The sequence below is a fragment of the Diprion similis genome, chromosome 13 (genome assembly GCF_021155765.1).
Source record: "Diprion similis isolate iyDipSimi1 chromosome 13, iyDipSimi1.1, whole genome shotgun sequence".
Lineage (NCBI taxonomy): Eukaryota > Metazoa > Arthropoda > Insecta > Hymenoptera > Diprionidae > Diprion > Diprion similis.
In genome coordinates this window covers 5,121,277-5,146,481 of record NC_060117.1, presented here as the reverse complement: position 1 = coordinate 5,146,481, position 25,205 = coordinate 5,121,277, and the positions used below count along the sequence as shown (strand labels likewise).

General features: G+C 38.5%; 1 protein-coding gene across 1 annotated transcript; it reads right to left on the bottom strand.

Moving 5' to 3' along the window:
• Positions 1-1,276: 1,276 nt before the first annotated feature.
• LOC124414207 (apolipophorins) lies at positions 1,277-24,331 on the bottom strand. Its single transcript, XM_046895184.1, has 26 exons — positions 24,202-24,331; positions 15,571-15,597; positions 15,119-15,303; positions 14,234-14,416; positions 9,566-14,146; positions 8,889-9,395; positions 8,595-8,799; positions 8,269-8,485; positions 7,859-8,151; positions 7,547-7,741; positions 7,175-7,401; positions 6,525-7,023; positions 6,221-6,405; positions 5,910-6,133; positions 5,175-5,748; positions 4,852-5,096; positions 4,471-4,711; positions 4,152-4,388; positions 3,923-4,059; positions 3,602-3,774; positions 3,282-3,465; positions 3,059-3,200; positions 2,649-2,837; positions 2,050-2,295; positions 1,715-1,921; positions 1,277-1,622 (listed from the first exon to the last, which is right to left on the bottom strand). The coding sequence occupies exons 1-26, from the start codon at positions 24,275-24,277 to the stop codon at positions 1,593-1,595; spliced, it is 10,209 nt and encodes a 3,402-aa protein (XP_046751140.1). The 5' UTR covers positions 24,278-24,331; the 3' UTR covers positions 1,277-1,592.
• Positions 24,332-25,205: the final 874 nt, after the last annotated feature.

Genomic DNA, 25,205 nt, shown 5'->3' with positions numbered 1-25,205 from the left:
ATGTGTTTTCTGAGTTCCTGGGCGTCGAATTAGTCTAAAAAGCGTCATACGGATCGATTCCCAGACAAAAGATTTTTCGGCCAAAAAAAATCCAAGGCTAACCCTTTTGCATTTTTGGCGAAAATTTCGACGACTTTGAAAAGTGCTGCGGTTAATTCTTTAGGGTACTATTCCGACGTGATTTTGCGAGAGGAATCGATTAATCGCAGTCCCGATGCGCTGCGAGCAACACCTGCAAAGTTACAGCCGAAAAACTGCTGATTTTCGTCGTCATTTCTCTGCTGCTGGTCCTAGGCTATTTTTCATGTGTTTTCTGAGTTCCTGGGCGTCGAATTAGTCTAAAAAGCGTCATACGGATCGATTCCCAGACAAAAGATTTTTCGGCCAAAAAAAATCCAAGGCTAACCCCTTTGCATTTTTGGCGAAAATTTCGACGACTTTGAAAAGTGCTGCGATTAATTCTTTAGGGTACTATTCCGACGTGATTTTGCGAGAGGAATCGATTAATCGCAGTCCCGATGCGCTGCGAGCAACACCTGCAAAGTTACAGCCGAAAAACTGCTGATTTTCGTCGTCATTTCTCTGCTGCTGGTCCTAGGCTATTTTTCATGTGTTTTCTGAGTTCCTGGGCGTCGAATTAGTCTAAAAAGCGTCATACGGATCGATTCCCAGACAAAAGATTTTTCGGCCAAAAAAAATCCAAGGCTAACTCCTTTGCATTTTCGGTGAAAATTTTGACGATTTTGAAAAGTGCTGCAATCAATCATTCGGGGTGCCATTTTAACGTAAACGTCAGAGAAAAATCGATTAATCGCAGTCACAACACGCTGCGAATGAGTTTCTAAGAGTGGCAGTCCAAAAACGATAAAATTATTTCGGTTTTTTTTATTTGTCGGCTCAATGCTGTTGGAGAGGACTTTTCCATCTGACTTATTGTTCGATTAGTGTAGGAGAGGCGTTATGAATGGAAATCATGAAAAGAACTCTCTACTATTTCCTTTCACGTATTTTCGGACCCGTGTTTTCACCGATGAACCTCAATGCTAACAGAAGTTGCCCACGTGCAAGCGGTCTTAAAACATGGTCAGCAAGGGGCGATGTATGCAGTCATCCACACAGTATCCTAATTATCAAGAATCCGTGAATGAATCGAAGCCCAATAATACTGAAGATTTTCCCTCAAATTCCGTCAATTTAAGAAGAAATTCTTGTCAACGTTCAGTTTGGCGAATAATCATTCGCAAAAAGAGGTTTTTTCACCGAAGGAAACCAACCATTGAATATAAATCTATAAATCTTTATTACATTATACAGTCAAGTGAGTTACATCTATTTGTGCATTCGTGACGTTTAGAAACTTCGTTACGTAAAATTCTACCTCTGGTGTTTCCAATAAAATTAACTATATTTCAAACACACATTGTTGAAAAATAATAATTATTCCCTGGTATGACTGAGTTACACAATATTACAAATATATGAAATATGTAGCCTAAATTCAAAGTATTATTACTGAAATATCAAAACAAAGTAACAAATACGACATCCCTAATTAATTGATGTTATCAGACGGCCAGATTTTTTCATGCTTCTTAACCCTTGCGATCTGTCTTTGTGCGCCTCTATGGTGGAAAACACAAGAATAATGCGTCAATCGTGAAATAGTCCATTTCGGCCTATAGAAGTACGAGACAAATCATTCCAATCAACTCACCGTAATGGGCTCTTTTTCCTTCCGCGAAACGATCTTGCATTCCACTTTAGCAGATCCACCGTATCCCTGCTTGCAGGCACAATCCTCCCGAATTTCCGTGTCAACCAAACTGCTCACGATCCTCCTTGCGACAACTTGTTTGAATTGTTTTTTCTTATTATCCTTCGCCTCTAGGAAATTGTGCGCGCTGTAAGCACCGCCACCAGACTGCAAATAAAGAATAATTACCGTTTACACGATGCTTGAAAATATTAAACTCAAGAAATCTATCGAGTACACTCATCACAGGCTCTGAGTCGTCAATTAAAGAAAAAAACAATATAATAATAACTTACGTCAGCAGCGAATTGCGCACATACGTCGCGACTGGCGAGTACCATATTGTTCTTCAATTCTGTGCTTCCTTCGATGGGCCTCTTCTTGCTATCAGCGAAGGTAAATACACTGTCAGAATCAAATCCGACAACACTCTTGTCAGCCTTTCCAGAAATCAGAATATCATCCATATCGGCAATTTCATGGTAAGTCAGACCCATTTCGTTGTAAACAACCAATCCAAACAGCAATCTCAACTGTTGCAGCTGAAAATTGGAAACATCACAATATTACACGACACGTTGCGGATTTTCGAGCTATAAAATTATACATAAACTCTACTTGTGGCTGGTATCAATCGTCAGTCAATTTATTAACATCGTTTTCTTCAAGCTCAATGTTACCGAGGTAAACAAAAATTACATAGAAACAAGATCGTTCCATTTCGAAGGTGAAAACAAACTGCAACTTCATTGGATTCTAGTAAAGCTTGTACCGAAATATGAGAAGGGTAGTTGAAGCACCAGAAAATAATCTAAACTGTAATTTCCTTCTGTAGATTGAATTTGATGCAAACAGTTGAATACTAAAATAAAGTGACAGAGGTGTGGATACTCACAGATACGGGTAGAAGACTCTTTGTGCAAGGAGTAGCGATAACGCCGATGACAGTCTTTGACGCTCCTGGCCTGAAGTCATAGTTTAGAGCCTCTTGGTATGCGTCGGTTAACTTGAAAGTTCCCAATTCATTAACAATAGCCTGTCCTAAGTAATCCAATTTTTTCTTTCCGTCACCAGCTTTAGCTTCCTGTAAACGAAAGTTATTCAATCGCACACAGTAGCCAAGAAATGTTTTTGTGGAGTTTCGAGCTTCCTGAGTCCAAGTCAAGCTTTAGCCTGAATCTAAAGATCTAAAGCTTCAACCCCTAAGAGGACTTATTTGAGTCACGAGTCAAGATGGCGGTTCCATTGTATTGAGATAAAACAGTTGCCGGCTAAACTTAAAGTGACATTTCGTAATGGCAGTACCTCATAAGTGATGGTCGGGATCCTAGGCGCAAACTTCATGTTCGTCACTTGATCTCCGTCGATGTTTCGGCTTCCTTTGAGCGTGTAGTGCTCTGGAGTTTCCATATGATCGCCAAAACCGATCAGACCAACGTGGACATCGCTGTAAAAAAGTTGATAATTAACGCAAATAGTCACAGTGAGAAGACTTCAGTAGATACTGGAAATGAATAGCCGTATTTACGTTATGCCTTGATCTCTGAGTTCGGTCCTGATCGAGCTGATAAGAGGGAGTACCAGTTCGTTAAAGACTTTGATGTTTTCAGTTGCCTGCTCAACCACGATCACCACATCGGCCTGCTTCTTCGGATGTTGCGCACTGAAAGTGTCGCCAATATCCACCTTCATATTTCCAACCTGGCAGGATACTGAAGGGTCAAAGAAAGGGAAAGTTAAACGCCAATTTTGCAATTACTTCAAGTTTCTGAGTCTGACAACATTAGTCATTCTACAAGACGCTGATTCATTAAATTAATACCCAGTTATTTCAAGTTTCGTACTTACCACATGAAGATGGAATACGAACTGGGAAAAGCTTGTTTTTGCAAGCCGCAACGTAGGCATTAGCAACTTTACAAGCGATCTGTTTCTTCGATGCCTCATCATTACCGTTGAGCGAAGTAAGCAAATCGCAGTATTGACGATACTGACTTGGGTTAGTGTGATCAAAGCAAGAACTGTACAGATAAAACGGAGTAAGAAAGTTAGAAGATTCAAGATGATCGACAACTGGCAAAACATTATCACGGTTCATCATTTTTAAGTAATCTAGTAATCAGAGTCTGACCACTCTAGAGTAAATAATATTCACACTGTAAAACAAACCTCATCGAAGACGATCCAGTGAAAAATTGCGTGCAGATAGGTTCATGTTGTGGTGCACGAAGATCGGCAGGACTAACGTCCGCACATCCAGGCGTCAGCTTAAAGGCATTACCAAACTCACTACGACTCTCGGTAATCTGTGATCAGTCAATAAAAATACCCGGTAAAATGATTTCGATGAAATTGCGCGATATTGACGTTGGTTAAATTGAATCGTTTGATAAATTACCTTGCCAGATGGGAGAGTGTAATCGTCCCAAGGCTCGTTGTTTGCGTTTCCAAGTAAACCACGTAGTCTACCATGGTAGAATCCAGACACGTGTACGCTGCATACCAAACCAGATTCTGAATCACAGTCCAGAGTTATTCCGTACTCAGACACAACACGTATCCTTGGATAATGCAGTGAGGCGTGAAGGTTCTTCGTACTGGCAGGGAAATCGGCGGGTTGGTTGTTGACGAGTATCTAAACGAATGATGACAGTTGTGAATCTTCTCTAAGAAATATTGGGTCACTCAGTGTATTGATCGACACTGAAGGTACTTACACGTCCGGTAGATTGAATGGTGATGCTCTCTGTGGGTTCAGCGATCGTCACAGCAGTCAATTTTCCATTTCGTAATTGGGCAACGATGGAGAAGTTACCATCGCGGGCATCCTGAGCCAGAACATAGCTGCATCGACCAGGAAGAGCAAGACCGCTTCCATCGAACGAGAAGAAGCTGCTCTCTGCGAATGTCGCAAACTTGCCAAACGGTGGTATCAGGTCCGACGGATATCTAGATGGTCTGAAACCAACCAAAAAAGTTAAGAACATAGTAAAAATGCAAATAAGATTGCATCAGGTGTATCCACAACGATATTTGAAATGATTGTCATCGGTTAAAGTATGTTGTCTCAATTATCTCAGCGTAGAGTCGTTGCTCACCTGTACGTGTTCAATACTTCGTTCAATGTTGGCCATTCTCGATTGCGAAGCAATGTGAGAACTGAAAGCTTCAGAGTGACGATTCCAGGTAATTTGGATAGAGCACTTAGGTCGAATGGTAATTTAGTTTCGATAACATTGGAGAGGTTATTCTTGGTAGTATGGGTCTTGACAAGTTCAACGATGGACTCAATGGCGTGTAGGATGAGAGCATACAGATTCTTGATTTCCTGAACGTCGTCAACCTGTAGATAAAACAGTATATATACCGATTCTATATCAGGTATGCAATATCAGGCGTTAGGTAAAACTATGCGACAAACCTTTTCGTGTTTGACGAGCTTGATGATGTAATCATAGGTACCAGTGAGAAGGTTTTGGAGCTCTTTGGTTGGCAAGAATTGTTTAAGTGACTGAACAAGATCAGTTACAGCGCGAATCACTCCTTCGTGTACCTTAATGTTCAAAAGCTCTTCGTACTTCTGCTTTCCAAATTCATAGATTGGTAAAGCTTTGAGTTCGTTGATCAACTGAGTGTAAAAGTCTTGTGCCTCCTTCTGAATTTGAGTTGCAGTTTTAACGATAATCGCTGCGATATCGCGGCTGAGCTCTGAGATCAGAATGGCAATCTGTTTGAACTCCTGTTTATTAGCGTTGAAAATATCTGCGAAAGTCTTGAGGATAGTAGCTGAAGCCTGTACTGCGTCATCGAATAACTCAATGGTCAGAGCATTGATCGCACGCCAAATCTTCTGGAATTCAGGCAGAGCCGCTTTGAACGATACGCCGAGTCTGTCGACAATATCTGTGAATACTTTTTGTAGCTCTTCAAACCGTTGGGACGATTTCTTGATTACTTCAAGAACAACCTTGATAGTACCACCGAATACTTCGTTTCTGGAAAAGAACAGTATTCATGGTTGAAACGATTTGGTAAGTAAAGACCTTTCAAGTAGCTTGAATAACAATCAGTCAATGTTGTAGATTTAAAGTCAAGAAAAATGTGATGGAAGTTCGAAAAACGTTGATTATGAAATCGTTACATAACACTAGCTTACAGTTTAGCCTGGATCTGCTTGATGCCTTCGGCCTCGATGTTCAGTTCGTCCTTCAACTTGTTAAGCTCGGCCACGTAGTAATCCAAAAGTGGTTTCAGATTAGGCCTAGCCTTCTTCAGATGTTCCAACAAGTCTTTAACCTCGGTAACAATCTCTTCTGCCAAACTTTCAACGAATTGATTTGCCAATTTGGCCACTTCGACCACGCGGATACGGTAGGAGTCCTAAAATTCAACGATCTGACGTTAAGCACACGCAGTTGCACGTTCCCAATGAAATTCACTAATGTAATGATATATCTAAGTACTCACAATAACTTGGGCAACGTTGTTCTTCTCAAAGGAGAAGTCTAGCTTCAGATAATTGCGTTCATCGAGACGGATGCGTATGCGGAAAAGTTCTTTCTTAGCTCCATCCTTGAACGAATCAGCGTGCACCTCAGCTATTTGTCCCAATACAACGCGACCGCCAGCCTCCAATTTGTTATTAGGATTGTCTGTAAATTTGAATAGTGTTACAACGATTGATCACGATGGTTTCACTGTCCATGAGGAATCACCCTATCCGGTATTCCAACGAGTATTATTAATAAAGCAACAACCACAGCATACTTACCAGTCTCATAAGCCAGGTATTTGAAGGTGTTCATATCCCTGACTTCCAAAGTGGTGATGAGTGGGGCGTTGTTGAATACAGCTATGTCCGTATCAATTTTTAGTGAATTCTTCGCCAGTTCGAGCTTGGAATTAGCTTTGATCAATTCTTGGTCTGGTGATTTGATGAGCAGGTGAACTCCCTGTGGGTTTGCAGAGAACTCTACGCCAGTCGACTTGGGTTTTTGGTGTTCATCGGTGTACGCCAAGAATGATCCGAAAGCAATTTCCTTGCGTGAAACAGTCAGATACTCATCAACATCAACCTTCAGTCGTTGTCCTGAACTGGTAACTGACAATGATCCAGTCACATTGTAGCCGGTATTATCGTTGATCGGAGTCTTGAGCACCTTTGCTACCACGATTATCTTCTGATTCCTCTTCGCAAATACGTCAATGTCCAAGTTGGCATCCAGCAGATGAGCACCACCCACGTGGAGTTTACCTTTCACGCTCAAGTCCTAGACAAAAGTAGACCAATGTGACGTTTAAACCATACCAAAGTTCAACAAAAATCATATTACCGAAGACAACTGATCTTCCAAGGCGAAGTACTTTTGAGATGAATTCAAGTCAACATGATATCAATATAATGTACTTCGATAATCGTACCTTGTGCTGAGATGGATACGTGAGCTTGCTTTCCCCAGTGATACTGATAGCACTCTTCTCGATTTGGACATCACCAGTAGTAATTAGACTGGTCTTCTCCTTTGGACTACGCTTTCTGTCCAGGTACAATGAAATGTCTATCTTGTATCCTCCGGAGCGCTTGTTTTTGGGAAGGTTCACGATTCCAATAAGGGCTACTTCGCGATTCGGCAAAGTCAGAATAACACCTACAAGAGGAAAATAGCTATACTCAACGTGTTCTGTGGTGAATTATTCAGAGAACTATACCTATGTACAATTTACATGCATACTCTCGACAACTTGGTATTTCAAATTTCAAGGCCTGACAATCGTGATGAATATCCAACGTACCGGATTCTGTCGAGTGAAGGTAACCTTGATAGCTATACTCAGTCTTTCCCTTTGAAGAATGCAGGTACAAACTGGTTGATTCGTCGTATCCAGATTGTGGATCAAACACGGAATTACTCTTCAAGCCAAATTCGTATGGAACGTTGAACTTCCTGAGGTCAACTTCGAGGGTATTTTCCCTGGAGCGTTTCAATCCTGTATGGCAGATAGAAAAAAATTACGTGGTTGATATTCATCAATATTAGGAATCATGCAAAGAGTATCCGCACAGCTTGAGACATAATCGAAATTAGAGCAACTCCTGAGACAAACCTGTTTGGCTTGATTTTGACTGTAACTTGACTTGTGCACAGTCCGCACTCTGCTCGCAATAACTGTTCAAGACGAAGACTTCCTTGTCGGTAAGTTTGTATTCACTAACAATACTGGAAGGTCCAAAGTTAAAGGTCAAAAGACTGGTAACACCAAGTTCTCCATCAATGTCCGACGTCAATTGTTGACGTGTGTATTTGAACGAAGAACTCTTGGTACTATCACGAATCTTCAAGCTTCCGTTACCCTCGACAATTAATTTACCGCCTTCAGAATGCTTCTTGTAGCTAGTACTGAAAAAACATATTTTTCAAGTTTTATTTCTTTCCAACTAATTCGTGTTCAATATTCCATGTCATTAAAATTATTTGGATTAAAAATTTTCGGTGTAATTTATTTCTATACTGTACCTGCCAAGAACGATGTTCTTTCCCTCGGAGCTGATGCTTATCACAATTTTCTTTCCACCCTTGGCAACTTTGTTATTAGCAATTTCTCCATGAATCTTACGTGTCTGCACCTTATCACTATCAAAGTTGAATATAATACTGAAGTCATCGATTTTGCTCACGTCAACCTCACCATCGATGTTCACGAATCCTTTTGGTGTACTGAATTTCCAGTCACCTGTATCAACCAAAGTATTAATTGAGAGATTCGAAAGCTTCATGATTCGTTTTTACTTTCACAAAGTATATAACAATATTTATATAATAATATTTTTTCTAACCCATACCTGAGAATTTTTTTTCTCCAAGCTTGTTTATCACTACGATGTGTTTCGTCACACCCTCAGGTGTAGTAATAATTACGGAGCCACTAACTTTTTCCGTCTGCACTGCCACTTCTTGTTCCAGAGTATATTTGGCTTGATTAACAATCGCAATTATATTTGTTTTGCTGGAGCTGGGAACGGAATGTATTCCTATTTTATCTGTACCCTGTTGGATAAAGAACAATGAAACTGAAGTTAAAGCGGAAAAGAATTGCTTGCAATGTGCAAGTAAAGCTACATAGAAGAGGTACATACCTCATGCTGGAATTTGATGTCAGCGTTGCGTATGGCATCAAGTGGGGTCGCAACTTTAATGTTTAGATTAATAACGTTCAGGCGTTCCAGGTAAGTACTGTCAACAGCAATGCTAGTCTGTTTGTTTCCATTGTTGACGTTCAATGAACCTGATGTTTCCTTCAATTCCTTTGTGGGATCGTGTTTGTAGTTGTAGCCAACAGTTATTGGTGCATTACTGAGAACTGTAAGGGTTGCCTTTCCAGATCCTTCGAAGACGTGATCATAGACGAAAATACCAACGTTCGTGTAACGACTATCCAATGTGATGGTTTGATCGTTGTTGTAAGTCAATCCCGTCTTTCCAATGTATTCAAAACGACCGGTCGGTTCGATGGGAGTCAGAATAGTACCAGCGTATGCTAATTTTAGATTACTGAGCTTCTGGCTGGGTAACTTGATCTCAAATACCCATTCCACGGCTGTTGGTTTGTCGACATTGTTTCCGCGGACAAGAGCTCCGTTTACCTACAATCAACCAAAGTTAATGAACAATTGTCCTGTAGTTTTTGAAAATTCATAGCTACATCGTGGGAACCCAAGTAGGTATAGTTCACACATTAATGATCTCAGGCTTAAATTGGATGTATAAAATTGAATATTAGAGAATGTGAATACAAGTTACGTAGAAATCTTACCTCCAAGCCTAGATTATTACCCAGAGTGGACTTGATTTTTCCGGAACCGGAAGCATCGTCCTTCGCCGAATCATATGAAACTTCCAATGAGAATGGTGAAGGTATTCTCGTACCGAGTAAGTTGAATTTGATGTCCCTAGATTTCTTGCCAGAGGCATTGACTAGATTCGTAAGGTCCAGCAAAATGCTGACATCTTTTCTTTCGAAATCGATGAACTTCAAGACATGCTTGGCTTCGTAGGTGTAAGCCGCAAGATTCAGATCGTGAACTTCAGCGTGATAATTGAGTTCACGGCTCTTTCCTCCCTTGGTCACGTGGTCAGTCAATTCAAACTGCATCTTGCCATTCAAGAGTTCATTTTTGGTAGTTGCTTCTCTGCTACCCTTTCCAACAAAGTTCCTACCACACGGGAAGGTCACATCAAATTCGAAATTCTGGTGTCCATTATCAGAACGACCCTGACGGTTTCCTTTAGCATTTACGACAGTTTTATATTCCAATATGTCAATGGTATTCTTGGTGTCAAATGACGTCGATGTCAAGTCAGTGTCCGACGATACCTTGATGTGTTTCTTTGGGTCTTTCGATGCATCGTACAAGATGTCAACATTCGCAACGTGCCTACTTCCGGTAATTGCGACCTTTCCGTGACCCACAATCTTACGGCTGAACTTCGGGACATTGATTTCAATATCTGCATCACCTCCGGCATCTTTTGCGTACCTGAATTGGCCCTTGGCTGTTAAGTAGTTTTTAAAATTTAGGTTGAGCTGGCCGTTTGGATTCGTTCCACGTTGCAGGGCCAATAAGAAGTCGAGATATTTGGTGTTTTCGTAGTCAATAACAGCATTACAGTTCACTTTGTTCGGGTTGGCTTCTAGGCCTACATCAATCTCAGTTTTTTTCCCATTTACCTTGATCTTGGCCACGACTTTGGTGTCGATGTCATTAGACTTGCTATCGTGATCAATTACCGCTTCGATCTCGTATTTACCGCCAGGATGAACTTCCAACGAAGATTCGAACTTGTTTTTATGCTCACCAAGAACGGCACGGTTCGTCTTAAGCTTGATGCTATTTCCCTGCAACTTTGCCTCAAATTCAGCCTCGAAATCACCTGGCTTTGACTTTCCAATATTTGCAGATAATTCCGACTCGAAATTGAATTTGGCGTACTTGAACTCAAGATCGTATTCAAAAGACTTGGGAGTCACCCCAGCTTCCATTTTAGCCACCAATCCCAGTGCGGGATAAGTGAGTTTTCTGTCAAACGAAATATCGAATTTACGACTATTCACATAGTCGAATTTCTCCTCTCCATGATAGGTGATACGGTTTGTTTGCGAGTTCAAATCACTGCCATGAACGAAAACGAAAGTTTCTTTATTGTGTTTTGCATCACCCTCGGTGTCAAAGGAAACACTGAAACTATTCTCCGGTTTCTTTGCGGAAGCAACCGATACCTGTGTTTTGTGAGTGAAAGCGTTTGAAATCACACTGTTACCCTTCACCGACAACCTTTCATCACCATATGCGATCTGGAGATCGGCGTTCCCACCTTGGCGAGACACAGCGACGGTTCCATCAATGTTGACAATGTAATGACCTTCGGAAACCAACGACAGTTGATTGAAGACGTACTTCTTTCCGTTGTTGTAGTCACTAACATCAACCACACCACCAACGGTATAGTGCTGTTCATTTCGGCGGGTATTCTTGACGCCATTTTTGGTTCCAGCTAGTTTTTCCACGTGCTCTGGTACCTTGTATTCAAGGACAGGTCTGTAACGATTTCCAGAAGATATTACACCGATTCGTCCAAAGTACTCGATGCTGTCGTGACGAACAGTTACTGTGAGAGTTTGTTCCTGAGGAGTATTCTTGATTATACCCTCAACCACTGCCTTCTTGAACGGTGAGTCAAACGTAAGTCTCAATAACTTATCGGGTTCGACGGCTGCCTCCACGAGAAGTGAGATCTTGCGCTCGGTTCTACTGTTTGGTGTTTCCAATAAGATTTCGAGAGAACGTGCCTTGGGGTTTTTCGTGTCATAGTAAGCTCTGAAGTGGTAGCTCTTCACGTCGTTGTTTTCTACGTAAAGTATGAATGAAGCTAGTCCGCTTAGAGGAAACAGAGGCTTCTTTTGAATGGTGGTCAGACCGTCGTATGGATAAGTGATTTTACCGCACACGGTGAGCCCTACAATGGCGGAAAGCTGTTCGAAGCAATCGGAATGTTCTTGACCCTTGCTGAACTTGGGAAATACGTAATTGTCACCCTTAGGCCCGGAGCTGACGAGAACTTCGGTTTCGATACTAATCAATTCTTGCTTTTGTTTTGGAAGGCCAAAGTTCACGTTCACTCCGTATCCATCCAATAATTTGATGGAAACATCGCTGGCCGTAGATGTGTGTAAAGTGGTGAGAACCTTGAGTCCAGACTCAATGCCAAAACCTTCTATGATCAAACTTCCAGCAATTCTTACAGAAGCGCTTGGTGCTACAGATATTTCGATTGACGTTGACTTTGGATTCTTCATGATTTCAATGATGTCGATTTTCCCACTTGTTTTCAGATGGACCGCACTTGTTCCCATAATTCCCAAGTTCAATGGAAGACCAAGACCAGTTGGGTACACCAATTCAGCGTCCAAAAAGTGTAAATGGTTCTTTAGGTTATAATTGAAGTTCTTTGCTCTGTCTACTCCGTCCTCAAGACCGTTTAAGATAATGTCAACGATCGATTCTGGGCGGTTTTCGTCATTTCCTTGGTAACTGAGGAAAGCAAGTTCTGCGCCGAACAACTTGATCGACAAGTCAAGCTCGAGATCGTCGTCGAGTTCAGTCTCTGGCAAACGAAGCTTTCTCCCAAAATCGGTAATTTGATTTTGACTAACGTCACGAGCATGACGACGTCCTACTTTACTTTCGAAGCGATCCGAAACCTTTTTCACAATATTGTCGTACGATTTCCTTCCATCGAGAAGAACATCCTTCAGATTTGAAGGTCGCAGAATCCCCTTAGGACCCAAGTATTTTTCCAGCAAGACATCCACGTTTTCAAATCGTCCATCAACCTCCAACAAGTTAAAGTACCGACCGAACACCTCAGTTGTTAGGTTTATGCTCGCTGAACGGGGGAAGAAGCTGTTCTGACTGTAGATAACGTTGCTTTCAGCTGCCGAACCAAGACCCAGAGCATCGATACTGTAAGACAGTTCGTCGTTGTAAGAAAATTTACGGAAGTCCTCAGGGAACCTAGTGCGAGGCTTGATGAGACCCAGTTCACGTTTGGCTCTCTCTTTTTCGGGGTTCGTCGATGCTCGAAGATTGCGGAGATGAGATTGGATGAACGATCCGACTTGATTGATGGTTTCCTTGTCGAGTACCTCTTTGACTGTGTGGGCGACGTGGGAACACGGACAAGCGACCAGGGAAAGGTAAACCTTGATTCTGATCTCACTGTCTTCGGAACGATCAGCGAAAGTGGAGAACAAAGTACTCTTCCAATCCATCGAGCACTTAGCTGGTAAGGCCTCGATAGCAGCGACTCTTACGCGATTGTGAACGGACTTGTCGACGGCGATACCGGCGATCTTTGACATGGTGGCTTGGTCGAGGTACCTGGCATTTCCGAGTCCCTTAAGTACGGAAATGACGACATTTTCCTGCTGACGAGTCGTCGCCTTCTTGAGTTTAGATGAGAATACAGCAAGTGCCGCGTTTATCTCGGGCTTGTCTTCGCAGTTGTGCTCTTGGCAGTACTTTCCGATCACCGAACCAATCCCGAGGTAAGCTATACGCGGGAGATTAGGAGTGTTCAGTAAATTGGTCACCCTGGTGACAGACGAGAGGCTGGCATGTCGGACGAACACAAGACTGGTGTAGTACGTCGTGGTCTCCAGTGTGCTGAGCTGTCTGCTTTTCACAAGCTCGGCTGCAGCTTCCGCCGATTCCCCAGTTCCGGTTCTAAATAGAGCGTCCAGGAACACCTGTTTCGCTGCGTCCTTTTCGAACCCGGCACCACTTCTGACGCGCGAGTAAGCAGTTAGGATGTCGTCCTTGCTACTCTTCTGGAGTACTTTGATCAGTTCCACAAATCGGCGAGCGGCGAATCGAGCCACATCGTCAGGCATCGTCTCATGAACGTTGTGGAGGGCCCTTTCGATCGCGTCAACAGAGGATCTTAAGACCGGATGTGGAACCTCGAAGACCAGCGACTTCGGTTCGGAGACCGGAGCTGGAGGACTGTCACGCTTTTCTCCCTTAAATGTCAAGGTCGTTTCGACGACGGTTTTGGCGCCAGCCTCCCCGTTGCTGAAGGGTTTCAACTTGTAGATTTCAACGGACTTGGCCTTGTTCAGAACTCCGCGGGTGAACTGCTGTTCCACATCTTGTTCCGAGGCAAGAATTGGCGTAGTTTTGTAGCCAGAATTGGGATCAAACGATGTGGACATCAGGTCTTGCCTTATGTTCTCACGGTACGAGCACTCATCGAGGTTTCGATGTTTCTTGATTATTCGAGACTCTCCGCTGGTGCTGAACGTGAAGTCAGTTGGACAAGTGCCGAACACGTCTGTCTGTAATATCGGTAACAAGTTCGATCAGCGAGTACTATTTTTAGCCGAATCTAACCAAGAGTAACAAAGTCATAGATGGACAATCACCTCGTGATGAGTGGTGCTTCCACCATCCTGGATAACAGCGTCTTGGAACAGAGAAATCACTGCTCGTTTCACATTCAGGGCCGCCTGAGTGTCTCCGGCTTCTGTGCAAATCTCCGTATCGATGTGCCCATTGTGATAGTTGAACTGCGCACCGTGTCTCTCGATCTCACCTTGAGATACGGGCTAGACGATAATTCAAATTTAGTTTAGATTAGGCGATTAGTTACTATTTTTGCACGTCACGATGCAACGGATTAGTCACGTTATATGTCGTGCAGTCCAAGTGAACGTGAACGAGATTCGACCCTGATCTCCACCGATTTAGTTCCTTTCTTCTACTCCACCGAATATGCATTTTTCATTTTTTTTACATTTTTTCCACCTGCCGTTTAGAAGTAGGTATTTTAGACCTCATTTTTCTTAACTCAAAAACTGTGCATTTGGCAAACAATTGTGTACAGGGGAAAAAATTTTGGTTTTCTTCTGAATTGGTAAAAAATGTTTTTCTCTCAATTTACTAAAAATTGCTCTTCAATTTTTTGTCAAATGTAAAAAAGTTTTCTTTTTATATAGTTAAAAAAAAATTGACAAATCATTTCAAATTCTTCGATAACCTAATTCTTAAAAAAAAATCGATTATTGTGAGGTTTTTCGTTGAAAACGACAACACTTACGATTTTCAGAAAGTTCAGAAAAAAATTATTTCCGACCAGGTCAGTAAAACACCATTTTTTTTTTTTTTGTTTTTATCTTACAACTTTTTTCCAAATTCACAGTTTTCCAGTTATGGGAGATGAGAGGTGAGATAGCAAATATACTTAATTGGGTCAAATCTTGTTCACGGTCATTAGGACTCCCCCATATATATTTTAATACGATACTCACAGCCCCATTGATTTGCACGTTCTTCAATCTGATCTGGTGAACACAGTCAGGCTTGATGAATAATTCAACGAGAGCATTTAGCTTGAGAGTTGCCTCTCCTTCAGCTTCGGTTACGGAGGTAACAGATTTACCTTCCAATTGATAAGTGTAAGTGTGACCTTGTTGGTACGCCTTGCTCGATTGAACTGAAGGTAAGAGAAAATCATAAAAATTTTTGATAACGAAGGAAAAGATTTCAAAACTGTCATAAATTTGGTCAGAGGAAATTCCTAGTTATTATTATTATACTGTGTAAATTTTTCAAAGACTTGTTGTTCAGAATGGTAAAGAAATCGAAACGTTAACACAAATTTATTCTCATTCTTTTTTAAATATTTCATCTATATAGATAGATAGAAATTTTTTCTTTGAGATTTCGAAAGTTGACGGGTGATTATAAAAATTATACTTACGCCCATGGCAGCCACTTCTGCATTTATCTGTAACAAGAAGAGAATCCAACAACGTAAGAAAAAACAGCATCAAGTATCGTCTAATGTTTATACATATAATATCTAATGACCGTGAGAGTTGTGCGAAAAAACAAAAACACCCGTTCTCGGTAATTAATGTTTTTTGTTTAAAAAGTATCGTTAATAAACTTCTGCACGTTTGGATTGACGGATTAAAAGAGAGGAGGAAAAAAATTTATCTATTAATTGGGACAAGTGAACTCTCTAGAGTGAAAGGTCAGCGCTGATAAAATATTAATCTTAAACTCTTATCCCCAGGGTTGCAAAATCAAAGATATATTCTCTCGTTACAGTCTCTAATTGAAGAAGTTACAGGAAAATAAGAAAACACGAAAAAAACAACTATCCAGATTAGAAGACGATAGCGTCTATCGTTAGATTTTTTTCATTGAGGAAAAAAAACTGTTATGTGAGAAAGCTGCATATAGAAACTCAGAAATTTCGATAAAACAAGACATTAAATATCAATGTTTCACAATTCCTGCCTCTGTCATACAATCTAGCATATATAATAACTTAATATAATTATTTCAATGTCAAATGAAAAGGATAAGGTGCAAAAAAAATTGACTCGAGAATTGCAGAAGTTTGTTTTAGCTGTAGTAAGCACTTGAATATTAGGTGAAAGTTAATGTTCAGAATTCGTTGAAAATGCACAAAATAAAACAAAGCCGATGTTAGTAGTAGCATTGGCATAACAAAACTACAAAATCGTTGCTGTAAAATTTTAGAGCTATTTTCAAGGAGTTGAACATGTTTTATTTGTTACGATTTACTGGTTGAATTTCAGACAATCCCAAGGCTCGAAATAACGATTTTTCCTAAACGTGAATCATTAAAGTAACGCCGCTAACTCGAGCCTACTAAACTATATGAAAAGCTTGCAGATCTATAATGGCGATAATTTCAGTCCACACAACTGACACGTGAATCAAAAATAATGACACAAAGCATCATGATCCGATATCACATCTATAAGCTCTTCGAATCATGCGAAGCAATGTCATCTGCAGTTGCTAAGTGAATCAGTGTCGATCTGATCCGTGGTGTAAGTATACATATATGGTGTGCCTAGTACTCCTTTCTTCGAGGTTAAAGCCTTAAGTGAGACGTGGTACCAACTGTCTAAAAAAATCCCTACATTATTATGAAATAATTTTTTATATATTTTTATATAATTGTGGTGTAAGTTATTTAAAGTCGCGTTCATTTTTTCCCCCACACAGATTAAAACTAACAATAAAACAAATCACCACCGATCTAGAGTATTTTGGGCAGTTGGTACAAATCTTACTTAAGTCTAGTCCAGCTCGAGAGATAAACTTTTTTGGAAAAAGAATCTGCACTCCTAGGCCCACCATTTATACTCACACCACGATTGCAACTGTCAGAAATTGTCCCTAGAAGCCCATAGCTAACGGTGGTAACTTTATTGGCCAACAGTTACCGGCTGGTTAAGCAGTCGACGCAAACCAATCACCCCTCCTTTTTTCGAGGTCAAAGCCTTTAAGTGAGACGTTTACCAACTGTCTAAAAAAAATCCCTATATTGTTAGGGACTTATTTTTCCAGCGAACGCTACCCTTCTCAGTACTACCATCATGTATATCTGTGGTGTGAGTTATTTAAACTCCCGTTTATTTTTTCCCCACGCATATTCAGCGTCCCAACAACTAATCACCACTGATCTAGGGTATTTTCGGCCGTTGGTGGTATGCATCTTACTTAAGTCCAGTCCAGCTTGAGAGAGAAACTTTTACGGAGAAAGAAGGCACACCATGTATACCAACACTACGATGCAATATGACCTTTGACAATGCAGACTGTGCAGCAAATTGGAAGATCACAAGAGTGTAATATATATATATATATATGTGTGTTTGAACCTAGCTATGCTACACATGTAAACGCGTTTATTACGGAGAAAGATTAATACTTGACAATAAACTACGCCGATTTTACCATACATCGCGAGTCAGCCTCGGTTTATCGATAGAAAATGTATACAGTATGTATCACAATGAACTTTAGCTTCAAATAAGATAAGACGGGTCATGTTTGACGCTTGTACACGACGAGCACCACATTAATACCGCAGTAAATTACAGCGCTAAGATTATTGACTCATTGTCAGCTGTTTCACAAATTTCGACGGTGTTTACTGCTCGATAGAATCGTCATACTTGTGTGCTTGGTAAATTTCCTAAAGCCCTGGATATTCGTCGTACACGTACAAATACCGTAAACGTGGAATTTCAAGATATCTGTTAATTAACAAAAATCGTTTCGGCCGAACCACAAAAATTATCGATCGATTTATCATCCCTCGTTCGACATACCAAGACGTTATTTTTTTATCTCCACACCTTTACTGTCGTTCAACATTTTTTTTTTTTTTTTAATCTTATTATGAAGGTTAAACCACAATGAATGGTGTTTCCAATTTTTTTTCTAAGAAAGCCTAAATCTCAACCACCAAAAATCTAGGATAATTAGGTGTGCAAATGCAAAAATTTCATTATTATTGTCAGATCAAATATCGAAAAATAATTGACACGTATTTCTTTCTTTTTTCGATTTAACGTTCCTTAACAAAGATATATAGCAGTTTGAAATTGACGCGTGACGTCACAATGTCACTAGATATAAATATACTACAATGTAATAAATTTGCAACATTATGACGAAGTCCTCGATTTTTTTTTATTTATACACCTAATAATCGACTAGATAATATCGCCGAAAAATAGTTAAAACGTTTCTCCATTGTAATTATAATATATTCGCTGTTTTGGGATATAAAAGAATCTTTGATTCGCCCGATGGCTGATGATGAAAAAATTATTCAACGATACTTTCACTCGATTGCGATTAACAATAATTCACCAAAATAATTTTCGCCACATGATGCAACACGTATTTGAACGCTGTAGAAACGTCCAGAAATGTCTTATCAAGTAGTCGTGATGATAAAAAAAAAAAGAAAGAAAAAAAATCTCCACGCAGCAAAAAATTTCGTGCTTTTTTGCAAATTGCCAAATTCTCCTAATCAATATCGTGTATTTTTTTCTTAAAATGTAACACAACTTGTTACATAAGATATAAGAGTATCGTTACATCGCGATTGTAAGAAAAAAAAAAAAAAAAAAAAAATTCTACGACGATGATTGTAAAAAATTATCGAATCAAAAAACTTCCACTTGTCTTCGCATCGAATCCTTGGAAGCAGCGACTGATTACAGCTAATTAGTGGAAAGAAAAAGCGCTCAGATTCTAAACAAGATGTCGTTGTTGTTGTTGTCGATTTTTTTTTTATTTTTTTTTTTTTTTTCTTCTTCAACCGTGATCGTTTTATTTATAGACAAACAGTTTCGACAAACTTTGTTCATTGCACGAGTATACAACAACGACGACGATTTTGATGAGAACGATGATAAAGTAAAAAGAATATCATTCGTGCAAAATTTGAGAACTAAATTGTATATGTTCCAGGCATTTCGAGTTATTCAACCGTGAAACAACGTTTTATACCAGAGGAGTGAAATTGCCTAATTAAACAATTTGCAAACTAACAATTGAATTACCAACTACTGTACACTCGCGTCGTATCAATTTCCCAGATCATAAACATTCTCATTCTCTGTCCGCAGCTTGTATATGACAAAGAGTTTTTAGAAACACATTTTCGATTGTACGGTTCCGACTAAGAGAAAAACCAGCACAAGTTCATTGTTCGCCAACGGATTATAAGGCGGAAATTTTCTGGGATTTTTTACACACTTTAAACAGATTTATCCATAATACCTAACAATAAAAAAAATTTATTCTTCCAGCAACGTTAGATTTTCTCTGTACAAAGAGCTGAAATTTTTTTTTTTTTTTTCTCACACCTGAGACAATTCTCGATACGTTTAATTACAAGTGCAAGTGTGAAAGTTTACAAACGAAGGAATTATTATCGCACAAACTTTCATTAAGTACCTACTGATAAACAGTTTAGATAAGATTCCCATTTTTGAAAGGTTCCGATCAAACGCTGATTATAGAATTCAGTAGTTTCGTAAAAGAGGTCATTAAAGAAAAAGAAAAAAATTTAATTTTTTCAGAAATATATATTTATAATTTTATCAGAATATAATGTAAAATAAAAAAAAATTTTGTACTTGTGAAACTAAATAAATCTTTATATTTTGTTATTTTTGTTTTTCTCCTCCTTTCCTTCGGTTTTTTTTTTTTTTTTTCAATATTTTAATATTATCGGAATAATGTAAAATAAAAAAAATCTTCTATTTGTGAAACTAAATAAATCTTTATGTTTTGTTGTTTTTGTTTTTCTTCTTCTTTCCTTCTGTTTTTTTATTTCAAATATCTATAACTGTTCATGAATTATGTAAAATTGATGAAACACATATTTTTAAACAAAACGAAACTCTTTTGTATCATTCTGTACGATTGAATACAAAAGTAATAAACTTTTATTATACTGGAATTTCTGTTGACGGCTAGAAAACTGGCTAATTTAAATCTACCCTGAACCGCGTGTACTTTTTCGAAAAAAATTTGAAAATAATGAAAGACTGACGATTGCTGCTAAATTAATTGAACACGACTCGATTGAATCGGTGAGAATCAATCGATTGATTCGATTTTTTTTTTTTTTTTTGAAATAGTGCATTCGAAACGAAAATTTCGTTTTCAATTTACACTTTCTTATCAAGGATTGTATTACAAAAATCGGTATCGCCTCGTTCTGATTAATCAAGTTTGAAAAATAATTAATCGATTGTTTTTGAACTTTCTTGTCAAGGACTGAATCACAAAAATCGGTATCGTCTCGTTCCGATTAATCGAGTTCAAAAAATGATTAATCGATCAATTATTTTTGGACTTGCTTGCCAAGGGCTGAATCACAAAAATCGGTACCGTCTCGTTCCGATTAATTGAGTTTGAAAAATCACTCATCGATTATTTTTGAACTTTCTTGTCAAGGACTGAATCACAAAAATCGGTATCGCCTCGTTCCGATTAATTGACTTTAAAAAATAATGAATCGATCAATTATTTTTGGACTTTCTTGTATAACAAAAATCTATATCGCCTCGTTCCGATTAATCGAGTTTAAAAAATAATTAATCGATTGTTTTTGAACTTTCTTGTCAAGGACTGAATCACAAAAATCGGTATCGTCTCGTTCCGATTAATCGAGTTCAAAAAATGATTAATCGATCAATTATTTTTGGACTTGCTTGCCAAGGGCTGAATCACAAAAATCGGTACCGTCTCGTTCCGATTAATTGAATTTGAAAAATCATTCATCGATTATTTTTGAACTTTCTTGTCAAGGACTGAATCACAAAAATCGGTATCGCCTCGTTACGATTAATTGACTTTAAAAAATAATGAATCGATCAATTATTTTTGGACTTTCTTGTATAACAAAAATCTATATCGCCTCGTTCCGATTAATCGAGTTTAAAAAATAATGAATCGATTGTTTTTGAACTTTCTTGTCAAGGACTGAATCACAAAAATCGGTATCGTCTCGTTCCGATTGATCGAGTTCAAAAAATGATTAATCGATCAATTATTTTTGGACTTGCTTGCCAAGGGCTGAATCACAAAAATCGGTACCGTCTCGTTCCGATTAATTGAATTTGAAAAATCATTCATCGATTATTTTTGAACTTTCTTGTCAAGGACTGAATCACAAAAATCGGTATCGCCTCGTTACGATTAATTGACTTTAAAAAATAATGAATCGATCAATTATTTTTGGACTTTCTTGTATAACAAAAATCTATATCGCCTCGTTCCGATTAATCGAGTTTAAAAAATAATGAATCGATTGTTTTTGAACTTTCTTGTCAAGGACTGAATCACAAAAATCGGTATCGTCTCGTTCCGATTGATCGAGTTCAAAAAATGATTAATCGATCAATTATTTTTGGACTTGCTTGCCAAGGGCTGAATCACAAAAATCGGTACCGTCTCGTTCCGATTAATTGAATTTGAAAAATCATTCATCGATTATTTTTGAACTTTCTTGTCAAGGACTGAATCACAAAAATCGGTATCGCCTCGTTACGATTAATTGACTTTAAAAAATAATGAATCGATCAATTATTTTTGGACTTTCTTGTATAACAAAAATCTATATCGCCTCGTTCCGATTAATCGAGTTTAAAAAATAACGAATCGATTGTTTTTGGACTCGCTTACCAAGGACTGAATCACAAAAATCGGTAACGTCTCGTTCAGATTAATTGAGTTTGGAAGAAAATCAATAATTTTTAGACTATTATCCAAACTCGATTAATTTCAACCGTCAACTGAGATGTTAGAGTGATATTTGCGTCCAGATGTTATATTATCGAGCATATAATGTGTACAAGGTAGGAGTACAGTATCAATTCACCGAATGTCCGGTCGAACTATGCACAGGGGATCAGAGTGACCAATCATTCGGCTCTCTTATGTACTCGCGACCCCGATGTCACTGGAGGTGATCTGTTAAACTACGCATGTATGTACGCGGTGAGTAATGTCATCATCTTTGAACTTCCCACCGTATTAAAGCGACGCGGTGGTGATTATAATATACCGTCGTAGTTTCTAGAACGAATTCAACACTTCGAAACAACGGCAGATATAACTTATCCGCGTGCGCGTGTCGTATGCATGCATGTGAGTAAAAGCGTAACATATTAACGAAAGATTGGTGCCCCTTATCGATACCCGTGAAGCAATTTGAAACGCAATTCGCAGAACGCACTGAATACAGTGAAAATCACGCTACAGTCACGGTCATTCAACATTCGTGAATCATCGTTCGATCCATCAGTTCAGACGTATTTCAGACGAGCTTAATTCAACCCAACCGTTCAATTTAAAATCAAAATACATACTAAAAATGACTTTATTTGACCAAAAATAAAGAAAAGATTTTTTGAATGTTTTAACGTTAGTTTTGAACATGTTTCGTAAATTGTGTTCATTTTTTTTTTTTTTTTCTCTCTCTTCTTCACCCTTCAAAATTTGAATTATTATAGAATAATTTTAGAAAATCAACATATATATAGAATAGAACAAATGAAAAAGAAAAAACAAAAACTTTTTTTTTTTTCAGAGGGGGGGTATAAAATTGGTGTAGATTTTTTTCTATTTTCTTTTTCCATATACGATTCACGTAGTGTCTCGTGCTTTATTTTTCTAGCTTAGGATGAAACAATATATAGTACGGATTAGAGGGAAGTGGCGATAGTTACTTCCACTTTAAACCAACTAAGCGAAACTGAAATGCAGCCTGAGTGCCTGCAAGCTTCGAGATGACGATGAGAAGGCTTCGCGCAACTTGTTGCTCGGTTTTACTCGAGAAGTTGAACTACTCAAACGGTCTAAAAGAGGTTAAACATCCGAATGTTTTCACAATAAACCATCAAAAGAGTCAGGATTTGTAAGTTTTGCGACTCTGGTTTAGTAATAGAAGATTTTCTAGTCAAAAAAGGGAAAATATATGTTATTTTTATTTTATTTTTTTGAACCGATAATTCAAGATCGAGATGAAAATTTTGAGCTAACCCGCCGGGATTCACATCGAAAGTGAAGTTGCAAATTCCTAAATTTGTTTTCAAAATATGCCTCAAGTTGACGAAAATCGTCTTTTGTTTATCGGCTTTTTCCGCAGTGCGAATAATTTCACAGTCTCGTAGATTTTTTTTTTACTAACCGATATTTTCTTTCACTGTGAAAAACTTTTGATTCTTTGATCGTTCATATACACCGAAAAATTCTAGTAAGATGATATTTTTGAATTCTTGAGAATTTTTTTTTTTTTTTTATATATATATATATATAATTAAATGAAAGCCCAACTAAAACTTACTTTTGCAATGATTTCAATAAAGTAAAGTACAGTACGAGTAACAGTAATAGCAAAATGTAACGTATTTTCTGGTTGCATTAATAAAAAGAAAAAAAATAAAGAAACAAGAAGACTATTTTTTTTTTTACCCAAAACCGTACCTTTTCGGTTACGGAAAAAAGTGAAAAAAAAAAAAAAACAACGAATCAGGACTATAAATTAATCACAAAAATAAATATCTATGATTAAACCCCATTGAAAATTTATAACTTAATTCACGATCGCACTTATTGTTAGTTGAATTTTATTTTTTACACTCGATCACTTCGTCGAAATTCGTGACTACGAACCTTAATCCGATGACAGCGAAAAATGGTCAAAAAGGGGAAGGAAAATTTGTGACTGTCGAAATTGGCATTTGTTTTTTATTTATTTATTTATTTTTTTCTCTCTCTCTTTTTATCTACGTTTCCGCAATTTTTGTAAATCGAACGTCGGATCTCTAGTAAATCTCTGAAGAGAAAACGGAATTCGATTCCCTGAGATTTTTCGGAACAAGGGTTAAATCCAAGAGTAAATTTTCTTTCCGTGCGTGAGCGTGAGAAAATATAGGGGTTGAAAAAACATGTACGGACTATTCCGAAGCAGTTTTTTTTTTTTTCTTCAAAAGAAATGAGGCTTTTTTCAAATAATTTTTTTATGTCAACTCACTGGCTCCGGAGGGCGCGACGAAGAGAAGAAATCCCAGGAGCAGGCCCGCGAGGGTCAACCTCGGTGGATGGGCCATGACTTGAGAGAGAGACCGTAACACACGAGTGAGTATCGTTGTACTACACAGCAAGCAGCTTTGCTCGGTCTGAGTGCTTTTGTAGCCGTCATCCCCACCCCGTCAGCCTCCGGAGAGACTAGACTTGACTTATACGGGCCGATAGAATTTGTTTGTCGTTTGTAAAGACGGCAACCGAGAATCAGAAAGGAAGAAGACCCCCATGACGATAATGCTGATTTTACAAACCGTCTATATTTGTAGATCTATCGTTGTAGATTAACTTTGGTGGTGACGCGGGGGGTGGGGTGGGGGGAGGGGTGTTTACAGCATGGACAGTCTAAAATCATACCTATTTTTGAGTTTTTTTTTTTTTTTTTTTTTTTTAAAGAAAATGAAAACACTTGGAGTAATTTGAGTTTCAGGGCTTTATTGTTCATGGTTTCTAGAACGTTTTTGAATTTTTTCATTGAAATTAATAACAAAATGGCGCCATGGCGCATGTAAGTAGCGGATGACTCCGTATTCGAGGATTTTTATGGTGTCGCATATCCTGATGACGTTGGTGTTCAGCTTGTAACAGATGGAAAAATTCTTTTTAGTTTTATGTATAGACCGTTTCGGGTTCAGGATCGTAGCACAAATGTTAGAAGGAATTTTTTGTTTTCAAAAATGTAAGGTTATGAAGAAGGATTTTTATTTTGCGAGAAAAAAAATTGTTGAAGAAATTTTTATGATTGGATTTTGATGTTGAAATTTGAAAAGCTAGCTACGAAATCCAATTGATTAGCAAGTTTTAAGGTTTGTGTAAAAATTTTAAGACGATCGGACAAAAATTGAACGAGGAATCTGTGTCACTGTCGCCATTTTGTTATTAGTTTTAATGAAAAGAAATTCTAAAATGTTCTTGAAACTATAAATAACGAAGACCTTAAACTCAAATTGTTCT